A 19,278-nucleotide genomic window follows, 5' to 3' on the forward strand; every position below is an offset into this window, starting at 1 on the left:
GGGTGTAGACATGGATGGGCCTGGGTGGACAGAGGCCCACCCACTGGGGAGCCAGGCCCTGACAGATTGATGTGGTTTAAGCATTGTTGTACACTTAGACCATCAAATTGGTGTATTTTTTTCTATAAAAAAAAAAAGTTTTGGAAAACATTTTTTTTTTAAACAGGAAAACAAAGGATTTTTCACACAGGGTGCTGTTCCTTCGCAAATGTATGTCTTTTTTCTTTTTAAAAAAAGTGTGATTTTAAGAGTGAAAATCGGAAAAATCTATTGGAAAAATAAAATAAAAAAAGGAAAACAATTATTTTTCACGCATGGTGCCTTTCCTTCGCTGGGTGGGCCATTTGGGAACTTTTTGGGAAAATATACCCACTTCTCCAGGCACCACTACACGACTGCAAAGGGCCGATGAAAAGACAGCAGTCACACACAGCATGATGTTAAAGGATAAGCAGGCCATAAACTCGGGCATAATAAACCAGTAGGTCCCAATCATAAGAATACAAAAACACCATTAAGCATTTCCCAATCGAAATGTACAACTATTACTTCCCATTGAGAAAACCATTTCACGTTTAGCACACAAAGTAATCGGTGACCTAAAGTTTAAAGTGAAACTGACAGCGTTTTAACTACTTTGCAGATATGAAACACAGACAATCATAATATCAGTTCCCAGTTTATGTTACAAAACCAACTTCATAAGAGGTTTTAAAAATAGGTTATATTTGACTCAACGTTCCATGACGTACACTAAGGCATTGTTGGCAGAATAGATGGATGCAGTTCAATGCATGATTAATATAATTCACCAATACATTTCCTGGTAGTCCCAAAAATATTGTTATCAGGTTGTAAATCACAGCTGGCCTGGTACATTGTTTTCTGCCTCCATTTGGGATGCACTGTTTCAGTTTCAATGACTCAATATTCTGGACTAAAATGGATGAATGTAACTAAGGCTGGGAATGTCAACACAATAAAACTAGCAATGATCACAAGTCAGTCATAATGTGGCTAATAGGCTAGCATATCTATTTATGTAGCAAGCTAAAAACACAGAGCCTAACGTTAGCTAGATAGCTAGCTATCTGCTAGGAGGATGTCATGCCATTGGAAGAGTGGGTGAGTGACTGACGTTTTCCCCTCATATCGTCTTTCAGTGGCTATTCACAGCTAGAGATGCAGGTGTCATTTGGTTAAAACCTGTTTAGGATAGGGGGCAGTATTTTCACGGCCGGATGAAAAACGTACCCGATTTAAACTGGTTACTACTCTTGCCCAGAAACGAGAATATGCATATTATTAGTAGATTTGGATAGAAAACACTCTGGAGTTTCTATAACTGTTTGAATGGTGTCTGTGAGTATAACAGAACTCATATGGCAGGCAAAAACCTGAGAAAATTCCAAGCAGGAAGTGGAATGTCTGAGAATTGTAGTTCTTCTTTTGATTCTCAATCGAAACTACAGTATCTGTGGGGTTACGTTGCACTTTCTAAGGCTTCCATTGGCTGTCTAAAGCCTTCAGAAAGCGGATTGAGCCTTCTCCTGTCTCTGGGCAGAGTATAGTAGCTCAGTTTCTCAGTGGTCTGCCTGGGGACAAAGAGATTGGATATGTGCGGTCCCGCGAGCACGCTGTTTTTTCTTTTCCTCCTTGAATGAATACACTATTGTCCGGTTGGAATATTATCGCTATTTTACGAGAAAAATACCATAAAAATGTATTTTAAACAGCGTTTGACATGCTTCTAAGTACGGTAATGGAACATTTTGACTTTTTGTGTCTCGAAATGCGCTCGCGCGTTAGCCTTTGGATAGTGACCTGAACGCACGAACAAAACGGAGGTATTTGGACACAACTATGGATTATTTGGAACAAAAACAACATTTCTTGTGGAAGTAGCAGTCCTGGGAGTGCATTCTGACGAAGATCAGCAAAGGTAATACAATATTTCTAATACTAATTCTGAGTTTAGTTTGCCCCGAACTTGGCGGGTGTCAAAATAGCTAGCCGTGATGGCGAGCTATGTACTCAGAATATTGAAAAATGTGCTTTCGCTGAAAAGCTATTTTAAAATCTGACACAGCGATTGCATAAAGGAGTTCTGTATCTATAATTCTTAAAATAATTGTTATGTATTTTGTCAACGTTTTTGATGAGTATTTTTGTAAATTCACCGGAAGTTTTTGGTGGGAATACATGTTCTGAACATCACACGCCAATGTAAAAAGCTGTTTTTGGATATAAATATGAAGTTGATTGAACAAAACATACATGTATTGTATAACATAATGTCCTAGGAGTGTCATCTGATGAAGATCATCAAAGGTTAGTGCTTCATTTTGCTGTGTTTTGGGTTTTATTGACATATATGCTTGCTTGGAAAATGGCTGTGTTATTATTTTGGTCTATGTACTCTCCTAACATAATCTAATGTTTTGCTTTCGCTGTAAAGCCTTTTTGAAATCGGACAATGTGGTTAGATTAACGAGAGTCTTATCTTTAAAATGGTGTAAAATAGTTGATTGTTTGAGAAAATTGAATTGTGGTATTTTAGTTGTTTTTGTATTTCGCGCCATGCGATTCCATTGGCTGTTGCCTAGGGGCCCGCTGGCGGAACGCCAGTCCACAACAGCAAGTTCTGCTACTGCGAGTAAAATGGTCAGAGTGAGGTGTTCTCTCGTTTGTGTCTGGAAGTAGCTAGCAAGCTAGCCAACTTTAGCCAGTTAACTTGGGTGCTTGGTTGGTACAAGCATGCATTGGCAAGCAAGCTGCAGAAGGACGAGGCGGCTACAATTCCCCACCGTTTATCAATGCAATTGTGACGGCCAACTAGCTGGAAAAGTTTATTTAATGTTTATGTAACTGAGGGAGAGAGAGCATACCTTTTCGTGGTTGTTTGATCAATAGGACTGTAAAGTTCCCAATTTTAAGAGGACTCCCATGATGTTTACAAATTTGCAGAAATCTATTCAGATGGATTTTGTGACTTTTGGCAAATGCGTTCTAATGATCTAAAGTCGCTCTGTTGCAACTGCCTGTAAACACACAGTCCAGTTCAAAGTGAATGATGGTAGGCCCGTGTGGCAATTTGCTTGTTTGTTTAAAGGCCTACTGTAGCTCTGATTTGGTATAGCGCACCGGTCTGTGTAGACTCTAGTCCTGGACAAGACAGATGTTTTTATTCTGTTTTATTTACTGCAGTGCCTATTAATTGTCCAAACGCACGACAATTACTATAGAATTTTCACAAACGTCTTAGTTTACGTAATTCCCAAACATGAAAATGACCCTAAGTGGTCGCTTGTCAGAAAATGTTTTTAAAAAGTGTCATATTGTCCCTGGAGGCATATATGAACATATTATCTATAAGATTTCATGTTACTAAAATGCTTTCATTTCCACTTTAAATGTAACAATGTTTCACACACATAAGTTATTTTCAAAGAGATTGGCTAACAACTTCAAGCGCGCTACAATAAAAAACACAGTTCCACTCACAAGATGATGATCATTTGAAACTTAACTTGAAAAGGGAGTAGCTAACAAATTAGCAACATCCTCTTTGATAACACCTGCTGCAGCTGCTGAAAACTTGCCAACAACAAAAGCTAGCTAGACTGTGGGTTAACTACTGCTGGCTATCGCACAGTGGCCTGTTGGCCTTCAAGAAGGCAGACATTTCCATTCGTTTTTGTAAAAACGGTCCCACCCATTAAGTCAAAATGTGATTGGTTGATTCCACTGTCACTCCAAAATTTTGCCCTAATACAGTTGAATGGCAGATGCCTGCTTGTGATGGCCTAGCCAATGGCTGACTTAGCTAGCTAGACGTGTCCCCCCAGAGACCAGAAAAGAAAAATCCTGATTGGATATTTTTTTCTCTTCAGTGTTAACCCTTTCCTTTCCAACAAATATTGAAGAGATTAAATCAGAACGTCATTCAAAATAATAATATCATTATCATTATTATTATATCATTATTTTATAAATCCTTACCCCTTCTCTGAAGGCATAGAAGGCCCATTGTTCCCCATTGTGTTTGGGTTAGTAGTCATTTGTAGAGTGGCTCTATTTTACCTCAGAATGCATTTATTCACCATTCTGAATGTCTAAAGAATCCAAATGTTGTTCTGAAATATGAACACAGAAATATTGGACGTTTTTAACTCTTATAATGGTGGTGATTTGACAAAATTACAATCATGGTCTGGAATTGGACTCACATTTTTCTGGTCTTGGTCTTGACTCAGTCTCGACCCCCCTCCGGTCTTGGTCTTGAATTGGTCTCGCTTTAGGTGGTCTCGAACACAACACTGGTAAGTACTGTAGTATTCTATAGTAAACTGTAGTATTTTTTATGTGGGTTAGGATGAAATCTATTTTATTAGAGAGATCAAGAGAGATTTATTGAGACTCGACTTTGAATTGTTTAAAGCTCGGACTGAAAATGTAATCCAGGGAATCTGAATACCAATGAAGTTTGTTGTGGGCAGAGAATATTTTCTTCCCTCTTCTGAGGCCAATATAAAGTAGAAAACTGAAGAGATGTCATATGAGGTTTGGGTTAAGCACAGGGAGAGGTAAACAGTAGTGTGTATTTGGGCCAATAGATAAATTCCTTTGAAGTCTTCTTAATATACATATTTTTTTTATCATCAAAGAACACAAAAGCACAACCCCCATATAAACAAAGAAGAAAGTAAAGTTGAATTCATCAAGCTCTTGCTCGAGCAATCAACAATGGGTTCTTGTAATTCATAAAGGGCCCGTTTCTGACTTAGGAAATTATGCTTTTCTTATGCACGCCTTTCCTACGCACTTCTCAGTAGATGGTATACAGACTTACTTCATGAAGGTGCGTAATGCGCTTTCCATAGGGTTTTCAGTTTTCATTCCATAGGGTTTTCAGTTTTCATTCCATAGGGTTTTCAGTACATTTATCTTAAACCATACCTTTAAATACGGTGTACCTTTTAGTTTGAATTTTGTCAACACTCAGTGGAATATATTGGGAGACCAGTTCAGAATATTAGGGATCAGTGAAAGAAAGCCATCTAAATATATGCATATTCTTCTCTGTTTCAGCACTAGTTGGTAGATTTAAAAATACTCTGATCTTGTACACTATTTAGGGATAGGAAAGTATTTATGAAACATAAAAAACAGGTTTGGAGAGCCTTTACACATGAAAGAAAGAAAACGTTGGTTTGATTCATTCAGAAAATTGCCACATTCAATTCTTGAAACCATGGAGATGTTGGAAGATTAGTGTAGATAGAATTATAATAGGGAGAATAGTGTACAATTGCCTGCACTAACGATGGATCTGTGTGATGATACAGCCAAGTATTACGCCATGCATCGGGATCAAACTGTTATGGCTTGGTTTGCACTCCGCTCGATAATGATTCAATTAGCCTACATTTCTTTATTCTATCAACTGTTACTAATTATCCCCTGACCTTATTCATGGTTTCCTTGCGCATAAAGATGGTGGAATTATTAGGGAATTAATTCAAGGTCAGAATATGGAATATCTGTAGACACACCACTGCCACACCTTCATTTATTCCATCTCCACCCAAAAACAAATAGCAGGTGAATAGCATGCTATTCTCATGCTTAAATTCGAGGTCAGAATACGCATAGAGAGAAAAGTGCATAAAAAGGGAATTACGTTCCATTTATGTGCACTTAACTGGGGTCGGAGTCGGGCCCAAAGTGACTGCCTGTTCACTGTGTTATTTAGAACTGCAATTGGATTAGAAACAGAAGCGATTTCCGTTCCAAATAGATTTCTCTCTCCCAGAACAATTTAGAGAGATTATGGCAATGGCGTACAATGCATGTCACTCCAATAAGTTCATAAAGAAATAGTGTCACTCAAGCTTGGATATATTGTGTTAAACACACTTTTATTGTTTGGGTGCCTAGTGAAACAGTGTCACCATTCATTTAGGGAGGGAGAAAGAGTAAATGGTCACATAAAAAAATATAAAATTAACAATGAAAAATGGTAACCCAGGGAAGGTCTGGTTCCCCGTGGCAACAACGACATACAGTTGAGACAGTGTCCAGACCCAGACGTGTATGTGTTTGGTTTGCACGTTTCCACAGTCTATTATAATCTCAAAAGATGAAGTCCTTTTTTAAATTTACTAGCCATGCATACAGTTGACAATTCCACATGTGTTGAGTCAGTGTCTTCATAGGACCTGGCACTTTCCATACAAAATATTTACACTACCGTTAATTATAATTGTTATTCATCACCATCCCTCATCATCATCACTATTATTAGCCTACTATGAATTTCAATACTCTGAATACATAAAGAGTGGGATGTTGAGACAACGTCGCATCCCATTTCATTGTGATACCCAACCCCCAAAAAATAAAATGTAGAGAATGATGAGTGATGACATCTTCATTCCTGAAAAGAAGACAGTTTCTAGAGACAAGAGTCTGTTGAGATATTCAAACATGAAAGATGGAGTCCTCCTTGTCCCATCCGAATGAAACTGTTGCAATATTCAGGAATCTGTTGTCAGAACCTCCTGAAACCAAAACAAATCACAGGATATGTGACAGACACCTCTGCTACACAAAACAGGAAGGAGAAGACAACATTGTTTCAAGAATGACAGTGACCTTTCCACCATTTTCTTTCCATTCCTCAAAACAACTAAAAAGGAAATAAGAGGAAAAAAAATGGAGGCGCTTTCAAGTCACCTCTTTGGTTCTGTCCTAGTGATGTGCAACAAAAAAAAAATGTCCCCTTGGATGAAGGTAGGTAGGCCCTCTCTTTTTCTGCACAGGAAAACTTAGTACGCAAATCAATTACTCATCAATGTTTCAAACAAGGTGATCAGAGGGATTATCTCCTCCCCACTATCTGCCGCTCTGCGCTGTCATGGTAGCTTAAATTGGAGAAAGAAGGCTCCAGCTTGATGTGCTCAGAGAAACTGGGTCATATCAACAAGACCAAAAAAATGTTAAATAAACATTACCGAAGCCGATCGCAGAAAACATAAAGACTACAAAACCTGTAATTCTGCACGGACGACTCAAGACATGTTTTTTTTTCTCCGCCAGAGAAAACAGGATAACATAAGGCGAGTGCACTTTTCTTTAGTCCGGTTTGTCAATTTCTCTTGCGCAAATCCTTTGCATTCCTCATTTCATTCTATTAATTATTAACATATCATTATTATCAATTACATCATGACTGATTTTATGCACCAATGAGTTAAAATCCACCACAGTTCTACCATGAGTTTATTAATCATCCATGTTGTTGGTGTGAGTATAATCCTCCTCTCTGTGTACAGTATCTTGGTGTATGCAGACTTCCTCTCTCTCCTGTCCCCCTGGCGTCCCCTAGGCTCTGGGGCTATTGTATATTGCAGGAGGAGCAGCATGGGTCATCCTTGTCTGGCTGGGCGGCGTAGTCCATCTGCCGAACTATCTCGGCGAACAGTTCGTCCACCATGGTTTTGCTCTTGGCCGAGGTCTCCATAAAGGGGCAGCCCCACTCCTCGGCCAGAGCCTGGCCCTCGCTGGCCGACACCTCCCTCTCACTCTCCAGGTCCACCTTGTTCCCCACCAGGATCACTGGGACCTTCTCGTACCTGCAGACGACACACACAAACAGATGGAGAAAATGATCAGAAACCATCTTGTGACATGAACATATGGACAGTCACTGACTGTCAAGGCAGATCAGAATGAGACACATGAGGAGATGTGATTTGCTAAAATGTTTAACTGAGATTTAGGGGTGCCGTGTACTCCATGAAGAGCTGACTCGTTTCGCCGCCCTTGTATTTTAACTGTACCTGACGTCCTCTCTGCACTCTCCTAAATGTACAGTTGATAGGCATAATTGCAATCTAGAATGAAAGCTTCATTGGCAAATCAAGATGTTGTCAATAAATCATGCCAGCCATAAATAATTACATTAAATCCGTGTGACACATTTTCCTGAAATATATAATCTAAAAGGCCTGGCAATCACAGTTCTAAGAGGTGGCTTGCTGAGGAAGAAATCTATACTGCCCACATGCTATATTCCCTATTACTATAAGTGACAACTCGAAAACTTAACAAGGCCAGCAGTCAACAGGAAGTGGGCAAAATCACCCACAATCCCTTAGGGGCAGGAAGAGGCCATAATCCAGTGAGCTTTAAACTCTCTTCCAAATTGGTTGAGTGCTCCCACGGAGGAACTGGGCTACTCGCACAAGGGCCAGAAAGACAGTGTTACGTCGTATTTTTAATGAAGGACCTTAAGTCTTAAACGTTGTATAATACTAACACTCTCAATGAAGCGTAACACAAACATTTAATGGACATGATTCAAAATGTCTGCATTTATTGGTCAAGCCAAAGAATCTGTTTAATTGACAACATTTCTGTAAATTGGAGACATGCCGGGAGGATCTGCTGATATTGGCGTGGCGCATCCAAGGAATTAGGCATCTCTATTTTGGACACATCACAGAGAATAAAGGCTCCACTTTTATTTCTTATCTGCAAATAGGAGCTCCCTCACTAGTGATAATATTAACCGGCACACACCTGCTATGAACCCCACTCAGAATGCCTCTCTTCTCATGTTATTGAGCACAAACAGATCACAGGAGAATCATGCTCCTTGACACCTTTCAGCATCAAAGGTTAGCCTCCCTGTATGAAATATTCAAGCCTCAAAATTATTTAACACTATTTGACTGGAAAAAAAACCCCACCCGTCCTTGATCGCTATGGTAACAGGTACACAAGGACACTCGTAGTGTTGGAGACTGGAGAGATGGAGAGAATCAATGACTGTAATACTTTCTTAAGTAGAGGAAACTGAGCTTCTCACGAGGGCCACGGTCTGCAGGCTCCAGTGCTAAATAAGCTTAAACTGGCAAAGACTAAGGAGCTCAAATTGATCTGGTACTGAATATATTATCCAGAATGAACTCTAATCTCTGCCATCCCCATTCTGTGGGCAAGCCAAGAACTACAGGGATAAAACAGTAGACAACAGGGGTCTGTGAGCTACTGTGTGTGACTGTGAAGCACAATACAGTAGGCTACCAGTTAGTCAGCCACCACACAGCTTGTTACAATACAGCTGGAAAACAATAGCCTTTTCAACCCAAAACTTACAGTCCATCTATTGTTCAAACAGCTGAAACAGCTGTCGACTGAGAAAAAAAATTGCATTGATAGCATTCCTGACTCCAACAATTCATTGGAGGCCCCTGATAGCAATGGTGCTATTTTGGAACACATCTTTGTGGCGACAGTAAAAATATGCAGTCAAACTATACACTCCCTCTCCATGCTCATTGAGAGGCCCTAATCATAGTGGTGGGCGTGTGGAATGGAGGGCCGGGACAGGCTCTGTGGTGGCTGTACCCGTTAAGAGAAAACCCACATGGGACACAGCGTTTAGGGAGGTTATGACGGTCCCCGGCAGGGGTGGCCATTTCTATTTTAAACAGGGCTGTGGTCGCACGGCCGTCGCTACTAGCCCCCGCTCATATGGAGTCCCGGGGCCGTCGTCACGAGTTCACATACTGCCTCGCCACCTCCAATTACAACCTGCTCTCCACACATTCATGGGAAGGCACGCCCCCATGAGGAACCCTGCGGCCCAGGGAACATGGATAAAAGTGGGATGGGAGTGTGTGTTTATGCTAGAGCAAGTTTGTGCGTCTGTGTGCGCGCTAAGTGAGCATGTGTGCTTCTGTGTGTGCACTGAGACAAGAGCAAAATTAGCACTATTTCGGGTAAGGGATTGAGCCTGGCTCTAAGACTCAGTGAGCTCTGATGGAAAATGATTTCTGATCCTCTGAAGAGCTTATAACACAGCCTCTGTCCTCGGTGCTATTGTCACAGCTGTCTGCTTCTCAGCGCTCTGAAATGAAAATTAAATCCTATAGCAATGGGACTCACTGTAAAATCCACATGAAAACCACCCCAAAGAACCCCAGGTGATCATGACGGATGATGAGCTAGAGAAGAGAGCAGTGACGGGAGAGAAGAAGTCAAATGGAAACATATCCAGCCATCCATTTCTATTCATTAACAAAATGACAGACTTGATAGGCTAGCTAACTGTCTCACAGCAGAACAGCCACTCCGACTCTCCGTCATGCAGGAGGAGTGCAGGCAGCACAAAGAGAGAACTTGTCATCTGGTGCCAAAGGAGGAGAGGGGCTATAAATAGCTGTAATAACAGAGGGGAGACCTGCAATCTTAGAAGGTGTGTGAGGACGGCTGCCACGGATACCAGAGCCTCACAGGGACTTCGCATGAAGGGTGTTGGGCACAATGGCCATTCGGGGTCTGGGCCTGGGTGCAGGAAGTGAGGATGCGAGTGGGCAGAGAAGGTCCAGGGTAGCTTGTTCTTATTCCTCAACTGAGGTTTGAGCCCGTCCGTTACGCATTCTCCACTCGGAAGTCGTGAGCAGTAGTCATCAACACATATCAGCGGCCCAGCATGCCAGCATACCCTCCCACTGTCTGTATGTCTGTCAGTCAGTCTGACTACATGCATGTGGCTGAAACACACTCGCCTCAAAAACAACCAGCACAGTTCTCCTAGACACCCCTATCTATAATGCACGATGCATCCACTGATATAAGCTGGGCCTAGCTGAGGGAGGCAGGGAAGCAGGGTGTTAGCTGCCTGGTGGTCTCTGGGCCCGGCCGCTGGGTTTATCGGGCCCTACCTGAGAGACAGTCAGCCAGTCTGGCCTACATGGTGAAAGAGGTCCAGCCAGGTCCCGGCACAGTGAGATGGAGTCTGTCCTGAGTCTCCTGTACCTCAGGCTGACGGTGTATCCGTGTCTCAGTAAGTCCACACAGTGGTGCCCTGCTGAGGAGTGGGTCTGACTGGAGCTGACTCAGGAGGCTGGATAAAGCTGAGTCAGGGGTATAAATGAGCTCCACCACAGTCCAAGGGAGAGGACTTTTAAACACATCTCCAGCTCTTGATCCCAGAAAGGCTGCATCGCCCTAATGTTGGGATGTGCCAAAAAGATCCCTCTGCTATTTGGGAGGATGACTCATAAATGACAAAAGCAGACAACAGCTGAGATATTACTTTGGGCTCCTTGAAACTATCTCCTTGGATCCTTCCGACTGTCTCAAGGTAGCAAGAGGATATCCACTCCTTCCCGTTTCCTGTAAAGCTTTCCTGATACTATTCTCAGAATATGACAAGACGAGTTTGTCAAAAACGGAAAATATTCCAGTTAGAAATGAAGGGAGTGACAAATGCTAGACATGCATTATTGTCATTGCTAGATTGGAGATATTAGACGGCCCACTTATGCCCCTGTCTGCAGACTGCAGTTTTATGGGTGATTTGGTGCTTTTCTTCAGAAGACAAAAATACACCCAAATTAGGCCCCCTCAAACATTCGGTCATGGTCTGATGAATGAGTATGTTCCTCTTCCTGGAGGTTTGGAAGTGCAAAATCAGAGGGCAAAGAAATAAACCAAACAATCCTACAAATTACATGAAATATCGTCATCACGAAATCTGAAATGAACACTGACTGTGTTTAATCTGAAATGAACACTGACTGTGTTTAACCTGAAATGAACACTGACTGTGTTTAATCTGAAATGAACACTGACTGTGTTTAACCTGAAATGAACACTGACTGTGTTTAATCTGAAATGAACACTGACTGTGTTTAACCTGAAATGAACACTGACTGTGTTTAACCTGAAATGAACACTGACTGTGTTTAATCTGAAATGAACACTGACTGTGTTTAACCTGAAATGAACACTGACTGTGTTTAATCTGAAATGAACACTGACTGTGTTTAACCTGAAATGAACACTGACTGTGTTTAACCTGAAATGAACACTGACTGTGTTTAATCTGAAATGAACACTGACTGTGTTTAATCTGAAATGAACACTGACTGTGTTTAATCTGAAATGAACACTGACTGTGTTTAATCTGAAATGAACACTGACTGTGTTTAATCTGAAATGAACACTGACTGTGTTTAATCTGAAATGTGAGTCCACCCCCCACCCATGCTGGCTGAAGAGAGGGGAGAGGAGAAGTACAGTAGCTAAGATTAGATTGGTCTAATTTATGGGTTTTATAAATAGAAACTGGGGCTCGGAGTGACACAGTCAGTCAGTTTCACCCTCTCTTCCCTGACCTCTGGGTCTACATGAAGATTACAGTGGCTCACGCTATGGAGCACGAGCCCATGTACATCATAATGAAAGTAAATGAAGCTCTCTTCAGCTATCCATGGGATGGATCCCCTGGACACGCACATGAAGATTGCCTCCATCCTATATCTAGTATCACCCATTTACCACAAACAGTGGCAGGATGACCGTCTGTAATTGTAAATTGTCACCAATAAAATGTATTAAACGCAACAAACACATGACTTTTTATTTGGTAACACGTCCTCGCCCTAGCTCTATCACTTCTTTTCAGGATACGCAGAAATGTAAGCTTAAAACAACAGAAAGAAGAAATGTGTGCTTGAGGCTGCTTTTTTTCCCTCTGTTGCTCTAGTAATCGCATGTTCTTTTCGTTCCCCCTCAGTCGTAATCAACAACAACAGCTTCAGCATCAAACATTAATGTCACTCTTAACAACAGTGCACTCACGTATATTGTCACTCTGCTACACACTGCCTGGCTGCCAATGCAGACTATGTCATTATTTTCGATTGCCTTGCCCTTTATGCTCTGAGAATCTGCTTGATGATGCTCAAGCCAGGCTTAGACAAATAGACAAAGTAAGAGTTCCCTGCGTAAGTATATATAAAAGGCCTTGCTGCACTTGATCTGGGGGGAAACAAACGTGTGGGTGGTCTTGACAGGGGGAACATTGACAAGGCTATTGAAATTCACATGAAAACGATGCATCTGTGGGCTTTTAACAAGTTCACTTTCTATCAAATAGGATAGTCCTCCATCTAATCACACGGGTGTTATAGAAATATGTAGCCTGCAGGACAGAATTCATGGCATGTTAGTCTGTGACTTTGCGCAAGGGCTTTGACAATAACATAAAGATAAAGACCAAAGTAATTCACCCAAATGCTGAGCAAGGAGAAATTAGGACTAGGCTTGGGTCGTATAGCGTATATACCATATACCGGGGTATTTTAAAACAGCCATGGGATGTTTTTTTTCAATACCGTCAATACCGTTGACACAATTTCCTTTTTTTCTCGCTACTTTTCAAGTAAATACCTGAGGTCAACTTGTGCAATATGTTAAGAGATACAGAAGATCACATTTTTCATTTCACCTGTCACATAATTTTTCATTATAGCACTTGCTAGTGGTACCCAGTCACGTGGTGTTTGCTTACAAGCACACAACGACGAGAGATCGGAGCCTTGTAAATCCCCTCACTGTTGTCCAGCATGCTCCAGATGATCTAGTTACAGTGTGGAATTCACAACTGAATGTTTGCCAGCTAGATATCTAATAACTATTAAGCTAACTGTCTATAATGTGCTAAATGCTCGGCAATTGTGCATTCGGTTTGCTAATTTAGTAGCTAGTTAGCTATCTAGCTAAGTGGTTAGCTTCTTCCAAAATCACACTTCGCTTGGCGGTAACAGCAGAGAATCAAGAGCCTTGCTGTCTAATATTTGTTTTGTGTGTGTAGCAAACTTTGAGTAGCATTTTTGTTGTTACTTGTATACCTTTATGAGCTGGGATGTCTGTCCTGAACATAGTTTCGGTCAGAGAATGTATAACATTTTTTGCAATGTGCTCGTTATCATCTAGTTAGCATTCTCTATGGGATTTTACATGTTTTTGTTAGCATTGCTAATCATCGGATTACAAAGGCTCAGTGGGGTTTGAAAATAGCGTCCCTTGTATTCAGTGCCGGTATTACCGAACATCCCGGTATGGCACAAGGTCGGTATGAAGGTATGACAATCTGGATACCGCCAAAGCCTAATTAGGACCTTATTGGACAACCAAATGCCCAAGATCATTTTAACCAATTGACATTCGGCACATGGCAAACTCCTTTAAGGTTGACCTGATTGGTATGTTCTGCAGTACTAGATCACTGCAACATAGGATAAGTCCTGCCTTCCACCATGAAAATACTGTGACAACTACAATAACCCTCTGTGATAGTCTCATTCTGACCCTGTGACCATAACATAGGCTAAAAAGAAGTACAACATCACCCTGTAGGTAAATCATCCCTGTTCCTCCTCCCTTGCCATGCTCTTCATCATATCTGGGTGCACTGGCACGTCCTGTGCCACCCGTCAGCCAGCATCACCTGTGCATGGCTAACTGTTGCTGAAGCAAGGTGATGAGCCCCCCCAGCGGGCATGGAGGGGCAGGGGGCGAGCGGAACTAATAATTTGCCCCAGTGGCCTCTGTTACTGCCGCCCTGTGCCACTGACAGGTGGAAGACACTGATGCGCCCTGACAGGTCTCGGGATGGGCGCGACACACACCAGCGCCTCTGACTTGGGCGGGCGCCGGGACGGCTCCTGTGTGAGACAGTAACGAGGACAGGAGAGGCTAAGTGAACAGCAGTGACAGCTGCATAATCCACAGGGCAGCATGGAGCCCTGGAGGAGAGACATTGGGCATGGGGCCTCCTTGGCCATGGGGTCCTGAGGAGAAGTCAAGGCTGCTGGCTGGGCTATGCGCCAGAGCCCCATTCCACTTTCACCCCTCTGCAGGTTGGGAGGGTGTAGTGACATTTAGCACTGCCCTACAACGTATTTTAATATACTCTCCACTCTTATTAATACAGTCTTAAATATTGTTATACTCTTCAGTAAAACAACTGACTGACTTCTAGATCATTCAACTAGACTCTTTGACAGCATTATCTTCCTTTACAAAATGATGGTACATTTCCTGGTTTACTGCTTGGATCTGAATGTAAGTGTAGACAGCGCTAGTGTAAACCACCGGTAGAATGGAAGCTTGTAAACATTCTACCTAAGTGAAGAGTAGCATGTTTTCTTTGACCATAAACAAAGAGTGGACAGTCAACACCGCCATACCCGCAGATAGATATCGTCAGAGGAAGCCATGGGAAGAGCTGGCCATGGTCTGGTCTAGACTCCCCAGCACTCCAACTTAACTTCTACACTACAAACATGAACTGTAAAAAACACAGTTCCAACTTTAGAGAACATCCCATGCTCTTCTCTTCAAACTGTTTGGGACGGGAGAGATTCAGTCACCACAGGGTCCCCACAATCTCAGAGGTAGGGCCGGAGGACATCGCACTATCCCATCAACTGTAACGCCATAGTACGATCGTTAAAGTAGAAATGACAATACTGTACATGTGTTCTCGCTACCCTTTACTGTTGTTAACCCTGTGTAATAACATTGCAAGTACCCAGTAACAACCTTTTATTAACGTGTTCTTGTTGCTTATTAATGGAGAACAGAGGTTTTTGTTACACAAGAAGAAATGTAATGTAATTACAAAGTCATAACATGTCGATACATTTGGAATTACAGCGTGATTACGCACTGTATAGGGGAAACTATCATGCAAAGTGCTTATCGTGATTTATTGTACATGTCGCCATAAATGTGCATTGCCTTTGTTCCTGTGGGGCTGTGATGAGGTATTGGAGTGTCTGACAGTAGAATAGGTAACCTGGGTGTCTAAAGGCATCCGCGTGCTCCCCAGCCAAAACACTTCAGAAGAGGTCATTCATAATATTATTACGACATTTTGTGACGTTTTTGTTCGTTTTGGACTTTGGTTAGGGTTTTTTCGGCTGTTCGGGCACACAGCATTATTTCTGGATACAAGCCGAAGTCTACACCCCTTCGTCGGTGATTGATTAACAGTAGGGATTCTTCAATAAAGTCTTTGTTGTTTGTCCATTTTGAGACGCCGTAGCCAGTATACACTTCCTCAAAACGTCAAAATTGATGACAGATTCCTTGAGTTATCTTAGGTTAATTCTGACTGTTACTGGCAACGGCATCTCAAAATGGACAAACAGTACCACTTTTTTCTTGTTTTTCAAGTGAAGGTCTTTTAAGGGAGTATTGCGAACACTCGTTCGCATGCTGACGCCTTTAGGGAGTTGACACCAGACTTGAGGAGAGAGGAGGCAGTCCCTGGGTGTGTGTCTGATTCCACACACCACAGCTGGCCCACACCTGGTGCACACACACACCCACACACACACTAGGGGATGACGCCCCGCCAGCTAGGAAGCATCGCTCCCTCCCCTCCAGATTCCCTCACATACCTCTCCCTGTACTCACATTTTTTATGGGGGAAACACATGCTGACCTCATTCTTTCATCTGGAGTCGTACATGTATTTGAATGGTTTTAAATGCAATCCAAACTCCAAGCGATCATGGATTTATTGAAACAAACACACACCAAGATAGCCAGGAAAAGGAACGTATGAATTGGTAAGATAGCCAGGAAGAAGAAGAACTGAATTGGTAATGGCAATGATGATAGTAAATATTGGAGAGAATGCAATTTCAGCTACAGAGATTTCTACTTATTCGAAATCAGATCACTTGAGAGGCCATGTTCGTGTGGAGCGACGCATGACGCTGTGTAGCATGTCAATGGGAGGATCCAACTGAAATGTTGAGGAGTAATTTGGTCGTTTTGTGTTGTTAATCTATTGCTCCATTGTGAGGTTTCTCAGTGAGCCTTGTCTCTTTGTGGCTCATCCAGACTTCCTCCATTCACCCTGGCAGATACACTGACACCTCCAATGAATGATGAACCCACACTGTCACAGCTCAGTGCATAGTGGATTCCCACTTCACATCAACTCTAGAAGAGGGAGACACAAACATGTGAATGTAGCCAAGGTTTGACGATAATATAGCATTTATATGGCGGCGTGTAGGGTCTTAACCAGGTCACCAGGTCTTGAGTGTGAATGACTCATTCATGTTGTCACTTTTTAAGTCTGCCACAAATTAGGCCACTGCACACTCGACCTATATGAATTACTTTGGTAAGCTAAGGGGTAACCGAGTTGTCTGGATAGCATGTCACATTGTTGTAACATGATTCTAAACATGTTAGGACAATGCTAGGACAATGAGACATGCGGCCACTAAAGATGACCTCATGTCTGGAGCATCCCTATAATAACAGTGCTTATCATACGTATGATTCCTGTTTGTTCTGGTTTATGCATCCTTTCCAAACGGATTGCATGTTTCTAATTAAAAACATCACTTCCTCTCTTCAGGAACCGGCTTCTCAGTGTGCTCCTCCAAATGTAGCAACTCCTGCCAACCCCCCCCTTGCTTTAGCTCTATTTTGAGGGTTTGTCTGTCTATTAGAATCAGGCCTTTGTTTCTCTCCGCAGAGTCACTGGAGCTGTGAATCCTGGGTATTCCAGCTGTCTGTTTCACTGGGGTTGCAGCATCTAAGCTCAGCCAGCATACAGTCTTGTGGACAGCCCATCAAACACACAGAGTAGAGCTGCATCCAAGGTAGCCAGACAGATAGACACTCTCTCTCCAATGTAATCAAGTGCAGGGGAAACTGGTCTCACATCTACTGATGGACAAGGCCTGATATGGTACAGTAGTACAGTAGAGTCTAACTGAGGAGAAATAGCACCATGGCCTTGAAACTAAAATAGCTGTAGAGCTACAGGCAAAAACAGCAGATGACCAACCAACCATATGTCTCCTACCATGCTAAATAAGACACAGGCATGCCGTAAAGACAACGCTGAATATATCATTTACATTGTTTGAAGAACCCAGTTGCATTGCCTTTAGAGAGATGGATATCGGCTAGTGTTGGATGATACAGGACCACTTGGATAGATTTAGCAGTAGTAGGCCTATGCAGGGTCAGAAGGCTTGAATATGCTAAAGTAGGCACTAGGCCTGTGTGTTGTGTATCACCACAGGACACATCGTCAAAAGGAGTGTTATGTGAGTGTATACTCTGCACAAAGGTGCTTCTTCATAGATTGTGTAGTAGGCCTACCATTACATAGATCAATGATGTTTTCTGTCAATGGGGTATATGATAGGAGTCAGATTAGATGTGCTCGTGGGAAAATGCAAGCAGGAATTATCATCCACGTCTATGCATGTTTACAATGAGACGTTGCAGTTCTGACATAGGCCTACTGTAGGCCTTCCATAATACACGGATTTGATCCAAAATCACCCACCTTTTCACTCTGATGATCTGGTCCCTCATGGGTTTGATGTCTTGGAAGCTCTGCTGGTTGACAAGACTGTAGACCAGTATGAAGCCTTGGCCATTTTTTATGTAAAGATCCCGCATGGATGCGAACTGTTCGGTACCAGCAGTGTCAAGAATCTCCAGAACAGAGGGTGAGGAATCCACCTCGATTTCTTTGCGGTAAAAATCTTCTATGGTCGGGTCGTACTTCTCAATAAAAGTCCCGGTCACAAACTGAACAGTGAGGGCGGATTTCCCGACCCCACCGCTGCCGAGGACCACCACTTTGTACTCGCGCATTGCTCCCTTGTTATTTGATGATTTCAAGAGATTGTCGAAAGCTATCACTCTCCGCGCGACATAGAATAAAATATATCCGTGCAAATGGCATTCATTCGTGTCCCATTTTGAACGGATATAAAAAATACAGCCTTGCTTACCACCGCTCAGCAATGGCAAATAAAAAGCTGAGCACAAAGACTCGCTGCCCGAAGATGGATTTCATTGTAGAAATTCCCACAGGCACACCAGACATTGATTACTAGGCTATGCGCATCGAAACGACTGCAATTTTTTTTTTAAATGTGCATTAAAAGGTATCAAAACGCTGGACAATGTGAAACGTGTGGTTTTTCATCTGCTTAGCTCACCATTCTATGCATCACAAAAAAACTAAACTTGCTCCAGCGAAGACATTGGAGAAAAAACAGGACGGCTCCTGATGGATTCTGCAAGACTTGCGCGTTTTATCTCAACAAATTTTGATAAATAAATAAATACAAATGTAAGAGTTAGGCCTATTAATATAAGTTTCGTTGCTTTTTCACCATCTCTTTCATCTCCCCGTTCCTTATGCGTTCACGAATACAATCCTGACCGCCATACTCTCGGGTGGAGACCCACCGCTGCCGTGTAATCAACCGGTCTCCTCTCGGCTTCCGTACCAACGAAAATGAGACGGGTCTTTCCCACTAGACAGATGTGCAAGGAGTCCAATGGCTACCAATATTTGCTGTTAACCTCACTCATGACTATCTGAATGCCACACGGAAACAGCCAGTAAAATAAAGG

At 42.3% G+C, this 19,278-nt stretch overlaps 1 protein-coding gene across 1 annotated transcript; it reads right to left on the reverse strand.

Moving 5' to 3' along the window:
• Positions 1–5,895: 5,895 nt before the first annotated feature.
• Positions 5,896–19,278, reverse strand: rap2aa (RAP2A, member of RAS oncogene family a). The gene is made up of 2 exons (XM_014173364.3): positions 18,194–19,278; positions 5,896–7,637 (listed from the first exon to the last, which is right to left on the reverse strand). Exons 1-2 carry the CDS (start codon positions 18,505–18,507, stop codon positions 7,400–7,402), a joined length of 552 nt encoding a protein of 183 aa, XP_014028839.1. The 5' UTR covers positions 18,508–19,278; the 3' UTR covers positions 5,896–7,399.

This window comes from Salmo salar, chromosome 25 (genome assembly GCF_965601325.2).
Source record: "Salmo salar chromosome 25, fSalSal1, whole genome shotgun sequence".
In the NCBI taxonomy this organism is placed as follows: Eukaryota; Metazoa; Chordata; class Actinopteri; order Salmoniformes; family Salmonidae; genus Salmo; species Salmo salar.

Bases quoted from the DNA above. Each gene is read 5' to 3' on its own strand.
- rap2aa (XM_014173364.3), bottom strand. From the start codon at position 18,507: ATGCGCGAGTACAAAGTGGTGGTCCTCGGCAGCGGTGGGGTCGGGAAA. The intron at 7,638-18,193 runs GTGGGTGATTTT...TGTCGTCTGCAG, and splicing joins CAGATCATCAGAGTGAAAAG to GTACGAGAAGGTCCCAGTGA.